Source organism: Pongo abelii, chromosome 13 (assembly GCF_028885655.2).
Source record: "Pongo abelii isolate AG06213 chromosome 13, NHGRI_mPonAbe1-v2.0_pri, whole genome shotgun sequence".
In the NCBI taxonomy this organism is placed as follows: domain Eukaryota; kingdom Metazoa; phylum Chordata; class Mammalia; order Primates; family Hominidae; genus Pongo; species Pongo abelii.
This window is the reverse complement of record NC_071998.2, coordinates 116,146,893-116,157,015: the sequence shown is the minus strand read 5'-3', so window position 1 is coordinate 116,157,015 and position 10,123 is coordinate 116,146,893. Positions and strand designations below refer to the sequence as shown.

General features: G+C 57.6%; 2 protein-coding genes across 8 annotated transcripts; one reads left to right on the top strand and one right to left on the bottom strand.

The window, feature by feature from the left end:
- The first annotated feature begins 19 nt into the window (after positions 1–19).
- Positions 20–5,044, top strand: RPL35 (ribosomal protein L35). 3 transcript variants are annotated; one of them, XM_054520610.2, is made up of 6 exons: positions 20–920; positions 1,288–1,424; positions 1,733–1,761; positions 2,184–2,214; positions 2,665–2,746; positions 4,860–5,044. In XM_054520610.2, the coding sequence occupies exons 1-6, from the start codon at positions 540–542 to the stop codon at positions 5,007–5,009; spliced, it is 810 nt and encodes a 269-aa protein (XP_054376585.2). In that variant the 5' UTR covers positions 20–539; the 3' UTR covers positions 5,010–5,044. The 3 variants fall into 3 exon arrangements, with proteins under 3 accessions (XP_054376585.2, XP_054376586.2, XP_003777498.3); XM_054520611.2 differs by lacking the exon at positions 2,184–2,214; XM_003777450.4 differs by lacking the exons at positions 1,733–1,761; positions 2,184–2,214.
- On the bottom strand, positions 4,954–9,703 carry WDR38 (WD repeat domain 38). 5 transcript variants are annotated; one of them, XM_054520607.2, is made up of 10 exons: positions 9,341–9,488; positions 8,615–8,735; positions 7,166–7,294; positions 6,958–7,055; positions 6,605–6,685; positions 6,325–6,456; positions 6,044–6,193; positions 5,513–5,560; positions 5,329–5,422; positions 4,954–5,222 (listed from the first exon to the last, which is right to left on the bottom strand). In XM_054520607.2, the coding sequence occupies exons 1-10, from the start codon at positions 9,407–9,409 to the stop codon at positions 5,212–5,214; spliced, it is 933 nt and encodes a 310-aa protein (XP_054376582.1). In that variant the 5' UTR covers positions 9,410–9,488; the 3' UTR covers positions 4,954–5,211. The 5 variants fall into 5 exon arrangements, with proteins under 5 accessions (XP_054376582.1, XP_054376584.1, XP_002820248.4 ...); XM_054520609.2 differs by having other exon boundaries at positions 7,166–7,282; XM_002820202.6 differs by having other exon boundaries at positions 4,954–5,422; positions 7,166–7,282; positions 9,341–9,703.
- Positions 9,704–10,123: the final 420 nt, after the last annotated feature.

Genomic DNA, 10,123 nt, shown 5'->3' with positions numbered 1-10,123 from the left:
TAATCCCAGCACTTTGGGAGGCCGAGGTGAGCGGATCACCTGAGCTGAGGAGTTCAAGATCAGCCTGGGCAACATGGTGAAACCCCGTCTCTACTAAAAATACAAAAAATTAGCCAGGCGTGGTGGTGCATGCCTGTAATCCCAGCTACTCAGCTACTCGGGAAGCTGGGGCAGGAGAATCGCTGAACCCGGGAGGCGGAGGTTGCAGTGAGCCGAGATCGCGACACTGCCCTCCAGCCTGGCACCCTGCGCGACAGAGAGAGGTTCTGTCTCAGAAAAAAAAAAAAAAAGGTGTAAATGCTCTTTGCAGTTCCACATAATGCCTCCCCAGAACCTTTATGGAGTTGGATTATAACTGCCTGAGCCCGCCCCTCCCGCCCATCTCCCACTTTAAATTCCTCCACATGAGCCTCGGTTCATCATCTTTGAAAACTCTGGCCCCTCCTCCCCTCAGCACCCCCAGACTACTGGCGCTCAGCTCAGAGTTGCCCAGATTGGGAGATCTGCAAGGTTTCCCGAATGAATGAATGAACGAATGAATGAATGAACGAATGACTGAATGGACGAATTTGAGTCCTCCGTGTGACATCTCTGGTAGCTGCCGCCCACATTGGGCCTCGGTTTCCCCAACTGCGCGCATAGACCGTGACGCCGACCTCGCTACCGGGGGTGCCGTGAATGAGGCGAGCACCACAATGCGGAGCTCCCGGCCCTTCCGGGCGGGGCGGGCAGTACCACGGCGCTCCTCGGGGGCGGGGGAGATGGGGGCGGAGCCGGGGCTCCCCCGCTGCGGCGCCATTGGCCGCGCCAGCCGCCACCCGGCAGTAGTTGCGGCGGTCAGCCCCGCCTACTTCCTCTTTCTCTCGGAGCGGGCGGCGGCGGCAGTGGTAGCGTCGGCGTCGGCGGCCTGTGCAGCAATGGTGAGAGCGGCGGAATCGGGCGCCATCCGAGCGCTGTGAGGCGCGGGGGTTGGGGAAGGCGATGCGGGCTGAGCCCCCGGATTCTATCTGCCAGCCGGGCCTGTGGGGCGCCGCGCAGAATGGTCTCGCACCACCACAGCCCGCCTCTTCGCTTGTCTGCCGGGCTTGGCGCCGGGAGAGGCGCGCGGCCTGGGCCTGGGTTACTCTGCCCGAGGCACGACCGGCGAGGGAGACTGTCCTGAGCCCTGTTTGGGGCTCCGGGGCACTCGTAGTCGATGGCGAGTCGCGCGCCTTTGGGGGCTGGCCACGCAGGTGAAGGGGATATGGCCCCGCGGCCTGGCTGAGCCACACGCTCTCTTGCGCGCAGGCCAAGATCAAGGCTCGAGATCTTCGTGGGAAGAAGAAGGAGGAGCTGCTGAAACAGCTGGACGACCTGAAGGTGGAGCTGTCCCAGCTGCGCGTCGCCAAAGTGACAGGTGGTGCGGCCTCCAAGCTTTCTAAGATGTAAGTGAGGCGGCCGGATCACGCCCTCGTGGGTGGGGAGCACGTGTGCATCGGGATCGTCGGAGGATTTCAAAGTTGGCTTAAGGAGCTGGCCGCTTAGATGCCCACTCCGTGCATCCTGGGGCGCATGGGAGACCCGTTGTGTGCTTAGCCTCTTGCCTACCTTGACCTTGCGGTCCTTGTGCCTGGAGTGCATCCCCGGAGACCCATCTTAATGCTGCCTTCATTAAGGTGGGAAGCTGAAGGACCCATTCCTTTAGCTTCCCACCAACACTTGAGTTTTTAATTCACCTTTCCCCCCTTGGCAGGTGGGTGGCTTGCACCCTGGAGTGGCAGCGTAAGTTATTTTACATGGCTAAGAGTGCGGGAGACTTGTGAAAGGAACATGGGTTTGTAGTTCATCAACCTGGCTACAAAGTCCACTTCTCAAAAAAAATTAGATGGGTGTAGTGATGGAGGCCTGTAGTCCCAGCTACTCTGGAGGCCGAGGCAGGAGGATCACTTGAGCCCAGGAGTTGGGAGGCTATGATGGGGCCACTGCTCTTCAGTCTGGTTGACAGGTGAGACCCTGTCTCCAAAAAAAAAAAAAAAAAAAAAAAAGGTGGTTGTCCTCTTTTCCCCCCAAACAACCTTAGTAGGGGCAGGGGTGGGAGGATTGGACAAGCACAGTTGCACACTGAATCCTCAAGAACCATGTTGACCAGCCGTCTACTAGGTGACTCCCTCATCCTGACATGACTACAAATAACTTCTCCCCAGCTCGTTGCTTGCTTCAGTCTCCTGGCTTGTAGTGAGTCCACTTTGTAAATGTCTTGTTTCTTTCTCCTGCGATTCCCTAAGCTAGCCTGATTGCCTGGTTTGTGGCATGATTCCCTCCCATCAGCTCATTGAAATTGGCATTGGTTGGGTCTTAGCCCTCAGGATAAATTCTTGTTCTGGGATTGAAGGTCTTTTTCTGATCTGCCTCATTTATCCAGCCTGCACTTCCTCATAAAGCCTCCACTGTCTCACCTGACACTTTACAGCTCAACAGCATTGGATTCCCTGCCCCATTCCTGGAATGCCTATCGCATGCCCCTCTCTTCCCTCCTCAGACCTCACTCCCAGAACACCTTCCTCCTGAGTGAATATAGATGGGCTGATGGGGGAGGCTGCAGCTATCCCTGCCCTATGTGTGAATCCTGAGCCTTGGGAAGTGCTATGTGTCTTCCCCATCTTCACTGACATCTCTGTTTTGTAGTCGAGTCGTCCGGAAATCCATTGCCCGTGTTCTCACAGTTATTAACCAGACTCAGAAAGAAAACCTCAGGAAATTCTACAAGGTGAGTCTGCCTGGGCATAGGGAGGGTTGGCTGCAGGAAGCCAAGTACTAGCCGTCCCTGGCTGGGGGCATGGTAAAGAGGTTTTCCTTGGTGCGAGGGCTGAGAGTGGTTAGCCTTCCCAATTTGTTGCGGGGCTTGCTCTTCTACCAGTGTCTTGCACTGGCACATGGCTCTGCAGACCACTTCCTCAGGCTGCAGATGTCAAGAATTCATTGGGGCTTGGGGTGTCCTGGCTGGAGACTTGGGTTTTGAATCCAGCCTTCCCAGTTGAGTGGCTTGGGCAGTGATGGGACTGGCTGTTGAAGGTTTTCACTGCCTCTTACTACCACTGGTTGTCAGTCCCTGCCAGGCACCTGCCATGCTCATTTTTCAGATGAGGGCCCCGAGGCCTAGACACCCACAATCAATGGCATGATGGGCCCTGGTTCCAAACCTTACCTTGGGGAGGGTCAGCTTGAGTGTTCTGGGAGGTGTGCACAGGTGTCTGGCCCCCTCTTAGTCTTGAATTTTGATAACCATTTTCTGGTCTTGTCCTTAACATTCGTCTTATTAGGGTTCAAGCAGAGAAAACTAGGGGGAGACGGTGTGTGCATATGCATCCAATGTATTCTGAAGAATGGGCTTAGGTGATTGTGGGGGCTGGCTGGGACTCAGGGCTCAGGTTGAAGCTGCTGTTCCCAGTGCATACTTGGAGGGAGCCTCAGCCCTGTGCTTAAGACTTACAGCTGATTGGATCGGGCCTTCTGGGATTATCCAGGATAATCTCCCCTAAAGTTACCTGATGAGGGTCTTAATTTCATCTGCAAAATGGTTCCATATCACTCCCCAAATTGTGTTTGAATAACTCGAAGGTTTCACACATGGAAAAAGCAGCCATGGCTGATGAAGTGCTACAGGCCTGTAACCCCAGCTACTGGGAGGCCGAGGCAGGAGGATGGCTTGAGCCCAGGAGTTAAAGTGTAGCCTGGGCAACATAGTGAGGCCTCATCTCAAAAAAATGAGAAGGGCCATAGTGTGGCTATGTTAGCTGTTCAGGGGACACTAGCACGTGTGTGGCAAAAGTAAACCTTTAATGTCAGCAGCTACGTGTGTGGCTAGTGGCTGCTCTGTTGGACAGAACTCTAGCGGGTTAGCCAATGTGAAAAGGACGAATTCCCAACCAGTGCCAGCAGGAGTGAGGGATGTGGGAGGACAAAGACTTTCTTGCTTCCAAGTACCCTCCAGGGCTGGCCCTCATCGTCCAGGATCTTTGTGCAGTCCTCTGGCCACCTGCAGCGGCCTGGGGCCCTGTGACCTCAGAATCCCCCATACCATGGGCCACTTGTTACCTGTTCAGTCTTCCCCCAGTAGGCTGGGACCCCTGAGCAGGGACTGGGTCAGATTCTTTGCCAAGCCAGCTCCCAGCACAGGGCCCAGTCCTGAAGGGGGCCCAGGGGACCTTTGCAGAACACAGGAGAGACCAGTGCGAGCCACCATGGTCTAGAACCCCCTGCTGGAGAACAAGTGGGGCAGGAGTGGGAGCCACGGATGGAAAGACAGATGATGGCTCTGCGACAGCTGTGGGCAAGGGGCCCCAAAGCAGGAAGCACGTGGGGCAAGTGGCCTTGGGCCAGCCAGGCCTCTGAGGCTGGACATTTGTATAGGCAGCACCTGGTGGGCCCTGCATACAGATGGACAGAGTACTGCCTCAGCCCCCAGCACACTCTTGCTAACCAGAGCCGAGGCAGTGGTAACTACCCCCGGGGCTTGGTGGGTGCTGCGTGCCCTGTACTAGGTTGTCATGTGACTGTCTTTGTGACTGGGAATCAGGCAGTGGAAGGAGCACTGAGTTGGGAGTCACTTGACTGAGATGCAAGCCCCAGCTCTTCCACAGCTTTGCCAAGACTTGGACACTCAGCCCAGTAGGTCAGCAGACTTACATGAAATGAGGATGACCCCACCAGCCTTAGATTTGGGGGGATTAATTGAGTTAGTGACCTGTGTGGCCTGCTGGCAGTCCCATGGTGGCAGCCTCTTCCTGAGTGGCTCTGGATGGCCCTCCCCAGCCCCCTTAGCTGCTGCAGTAGCTCCTCAGCCCCGGGTCCTTGGATTCACCCTGCCATCTGTCTCCCAGGGCAAGAAGTACAAGCCCCTGGACCTGCGGCCTAAGAAGACACGCGCCATGCGCCGTCGGCTCAACAAGCACGAGGAGAACCTGAAGACCAAGAAGCAGCAGCGGAAGGAGCGGCTGTACCCGCTGCGGAAGTACGCGGTCAAGGCCTGAGGGGCGCATTGTCAATAAAGCACAGCTGGCTGAGACTGCTTTGTTTCCTGGCACTTCCACTGATTGGGTGGAGGTGGGCGGGTCTGGTTTTGGGGACCAGGTGTCTGATGGGTTCCAGCAAGCATCCTGCAAACCACAGTTGTCTGCTCTGGTGGGGGCTGGGAGAGTCCTGGCCATGGGGATCTGTTGGATGCCGGCACAGTCACTTCGCGCCTGTGGTGAGAAGCGGCATGCCTGTGCGCCACTGAGGGGAGCGGGTGAGGTCGGCACCATCTGAGGTGGTGTTAGGTTTGAGGGTCCCTGGGTGATTTGGACGTACGGGATATTTGACATCTAGTCTGATCGGCAGCTCCAGACACTAAGATTTTCCCATCTGGGGTGAAGGCACAGGTGTGGGCCACATCCAGGACTCCCTGCCAAGAGTAGAGGGTGGGGCTCGAGGCAAGTCCTGCCTTGGGAGAAGCTGTCCACAGCTCCCTCAGTGCCACAGCGCCGTGCCTTACCTTCAGGGTCTCAAGGCACTTTCCTGTGTTGCAGTCCCAGACTTTGACCTGGAAAAGGAGGGGGCCGTGTCAGGAGGCCTCACCAGGCCACTGTGGCATCTGAAGCCACCTCCAGGAAAGTCCCAGACAAAATTTGAGATGGGGTCTTCTCCTGAACTCCTGACCTCAGGTGATCCACCTACCTCCACCTCCCAAAGTGCTGGGATTACAGGTGTGAGCCACCACCCCCGGCCCAAACAACATCTGAACCTCTTGGTGTACGTTTTGTTTGGGGGCTGTATTTGAAATTTCAGAGCAGGAGTTCCCTTTTGCCTGATGCCATTTGGGTCATGGAAATGTCAATGCAGCTACCAATGGGCCAGCCCTAACCTTGGTGCTGGGCATTAGGTAGAGAGGCTGGCACCCGGGTCCTGCCCTTGCCCCCTCCTAGCTAGGGCAAGTGGGGATGTGGGCATTTCTGGAGTGAGTGCTGAGGGCTCCTGGTAGGGTGAGGATGGGTAGGTAGGAGCAGGATGGGCCCAGGGTGGTTACCATGCGGGAATAGCCGGCGCTGGCCAGCCACAGCTCATCAGGAGAGAAGGCTATGCTCTTCACCCAGGTGACGTGGCCCTTCAGTTGGATAAGCAGGCTGCTGGTTGTGGGCTTCCAGATGTGGATGGTCTTGTCCCAGGAGCCGGATGCCTGGACAGCAGACAGCTCTGATCTCCGGGGTTTGGGGCCTTTGAGCTCACTGGGCCCCTAAGTGGCCTGGGACCCTTCAGGGCCTGGCTGCCAGCAAGGGACCAGCCTGGAACCCAGGACACCCCACTTACCAGGAGGCCAGATGCTGAATAGCACAGGCAGCTGATGTTGCCACTGTGTCCCTCTAGCGCCTGGTGGGAGACTGCTGGGGTCCCCGTCCGCAGGTCCCAGATGCGTATGGTGGAGTCCCAGGAGCCGGTGGCCTGCAGGCAGCTTCTGTGAGTCTGGCCCAGCCAGCTCCCCACCCGCTCTGCATCTAGGCGGGACCCAGAGCCCATCCCCTTCCCACCACTCAGCTCCAAGTGGGTATGGGGCCACTGAGGTGGGGCCCAGGGCAGAGGGTAGGCTCACCAGGCAGTTCACCGTGGGTGAGAAGTCGCTGCTCTGGACGGAGTCGCGGTGCCCGACTAAGAGGCGCAGCATCTGGCCGGACTAGAGAGAGCCCTGAGCTTCAGGAGGCAGCAGAGGGCAGCCAGCTACCTGGGCCTTGACAGTCCAGGAAAGGGGGACCTCGTGCAAAAAGCCTGAGGGCTGCTGTGTGCGGGGAGGCCTGGAGAGGCGGCTGTGGCCGGCGGGGGGCGGGGGCGGGCAGCCTTGGCCATGGGAACCAGTGGAGGGTTTGAGCTGGGAGGGCAAGACTGGTGACATCCTCTCTGGAACTGGTCCTTGAATCCCAGACTGGTGGCCCAAGCCCCTCGACGTACCTGCACTTCCCAGAGCATCACCCGCTTGTCCCAGCCACCTGATGCCAGCTGTCTCGAGTCAGGGCTGAAGCTGACCGTCTCCACACTCCGTTGGTGACCTGCAGGCACCAGCCCGGGGTCGGGGAAGGAGGAAAGGTGACATGACACAGGACACAGCACCATCTGAAAGGGAACGCTGGCCTGGCTGCTTGGCTCCCAGCTCACTCACCCTTCAGGACCCGCAGACACTTCGCTCTTGCCACATCCCACAGGCGGACAGTGTAGTCACAGGAGGCGCTGGCGAAGAGGTGGCCATCAGGGGAGAAGCGGCAGAACTTCACGGGGCCTGGGCGGGTGGCTACAGTCAGGGGACAGAGCACTGCCTGCCACTTCTGCCCATGCAGTCCAATCCTTGCTAATTTCTCCAGCCTCATCGCCAGCCTCCCCTCACCCAAACTCCAGCTTCCCAGAAATGCCTGGATTTCCATGCCTTGGCCTGGGCTGGGCTGTCAGCCTTGGAGCACCCAACCTCAGTGCTCATCTGAAAAATCAATACCCAAGTCAAATTACGGACCTCCCAGAAACTTGCCCTAACAACCGCTGCCTAGGTTCACTGCCTCCTTTGAGTTCCAGCCCCTGATTTTCCCCCCTTGGCAGCATTAACCAGACTGCCTGTAATTGCCTGATATTTTTTCTTGTCTCCTGAATAATAATTACAATAGTTGCATCTATTGAGTCCTCACTGGGTGCTAGGTACTTTGCTTGCATTGTGCCAATGGAAATGGCTCAGCGAGGTGACAGGACTTGACCAAGATCACAGTCAAAACAGTGGTAAGCACGACATGGCTGAACCTTAAGTACATCATGCTAAGTGAAATAAGCCAGTCACAAGAAGACAAATACTGTGTGATTCCACTTAGAGGCACCCAGAGAGGTCAGATTCATCGAGATAAAAAGAAAAACAGTGGTTGTCAGGGGCTGGGAGGAGGGAGATTGGGGACTTGTTTAGTGGGGACAGAGGTTCAGTTTTGCAAGAGGAAGAGTTCTGGAGATTGGTGTCACGACAATGTGAAGGTACTGGATTCTCTGAACTGTACACTTAAAAATGGACACAACAAGGCGGGTGCAGTGGCTCACGCCTGTAATCCCAGCACTTTGGGAGGCTGAGGTGGGTGGATCATGAGGTCAGGAGTTCAAGACCAGCCTGGCCAAGATGGTGAAACCCCGTCTCTACTAGAAATACAAAAAAATTAGCTGGGCGTGGTGGCAGGTGTCTGTAATCCCAGCTACTCAAGAGGCTGAGGCAGAGAATTGCTTGAACCCAGGAGGCGGAGGTTGCAGTGAGCCGAGGTTGTCCAGCCTGGGCGACAGAGAGCGACTCTGTCACAAAAAAAAAAAAAAAAAAAAAAAAAAAAAGGACGCAACAGTAAGTATTATGTATGTTACATCACAGTTGTTTTGTGTGTGTGTGTGTGTGTGTGTGTGTGTGTTTAAAGAAGGATCTGAGTCCAGGCCCGTTAGAGTCTAAGCCCCAGCGCCCAGATATCTGGTCCCATCTCCCATCCTGCCCAGCCCTGCCTTGCACCCGTGCCCAGCTCATCGGAGGTCACTGCAGTCAGCTCTGCAGCATGCCAGACCCTTGTGCCTCAGTCTTCCCGGCCAGGTGTGGGAGCCCCACCTGTATGGCCACCCAGCCTCCACAGCAGCTGCCCACTCCGGGTCTCCCAGCCATACACGCAGCCATCCTCTGAGCCTGTGAGCAGCATCTGGCCATCGGGGGAGAAGGCAGAAGAGTTGACCTAGAAACAGAGCACAGAAGCGGTCCCATTCTGGGGAAGAAACCCCTGTCTGCTCATCTCTGACCCCTAAACACAGCCCCCAAGAGCCTGGGGTTGGAGCTTGACTTCAAGCCTCACTCCACCACCAGGGCCCAGAACCCAGGACCCACTGGGCCCTCTCTGGAGCCCCGTAAAGCCAGAGCCTGCAGTTGGAGGCAAGAGTCTTCTCTGGAACCAGAGCCTGGAACCCCAGAGCCAAGATCCCATTCCAGAGCCGCAGCTGACAACGGAGAGTCCAGAATCTACTCTAAGCTCTGAGTTCACTTTAGAGCCAGGGCCCCAGAAAACACCAGAGTCAGCAGGGAGCTTTGTGCCCCTCTCAAGGCAGAGCCCAGAGCCCGGGGCTCTTTTTAGAGGCAGAGCTTAGAACCTAGAGCTGCTCTGGAGCTGGGGCCCGGCACTGGAACTGAGAACCTACTTTGAACCTTCTTGGGTTAGCAAAGTCTACTCTGGACTCAATGTCCTGAGCTACTGCCCAGAGAACATTCTGGAACCCCCACCACACAGAACCAGGAACCACTCTGCATCCAAAGCCGGGAGTCTGGGCAGAGCCCGCTGGACCTCACCTCCCCGCCATGCTGGCCGAAGAATTTCACTCTCCGCACGGCCAGCGTGGCCGGGACCCCGCTGTTCATGGGCACCCGGCCCCGCCCCGCCCCGCCCCGGCGGGCTCCCTCCTAGGCGGCCGCGGGACCCCAGGACTGGGCAGAGGAAAGAGGAAACTGTGTACAAGCGGTCTCCATGGTAATCGGGGCGGGGCGTGCAGCCATGGTGGGGTCCCTGCGAAGCCACGAGGACTGACAGGCAGAGCCAGACCGCTTGCAGCTCGGCGGAGGTGGAGCCGCAGCAGGCGGGACCGCGGCGGGCTGGGAGAAGGGACTTCCCCCGCCAGCGGCTGCGCGTCCACCCTAGGGCAGCTCTCGCGCGGGGCACCACGGCACGCAGAACGGTCACTAGAGGGCGCGCCAGCCACACGCACCGCGCGGCCCAGCGCCCGGCCCCGCGCCCTGCGGACTGCGGACTGCAAAGGGTCCCTGCACCCCTTTGATACAGGGGAGCAACGAGCCTGTCTCCCCATCTGCACAACCGGGAGCATCAGCCCTGCCCCACAGGACTCCAGGGGTGAGCCAAGCACAGGGCCTGGCACACGGTAGATACCCAAGAGGGCCCCCTCAGGAGCCAATACCCCTTCAGTCCAGGAGTGGCCAGTACTGAGTTTGAGGATGTCCCAGGAGAGCGCTGGGGACAGTAGCCAGCTCTGTCCTCCGGGGCGTGGGAGCCAGAGGTAGTGTGTGTAAAGTACATGGCATTAAAAGTGGGGTCACGTCGCTGTTAACATTCCTGGCAGC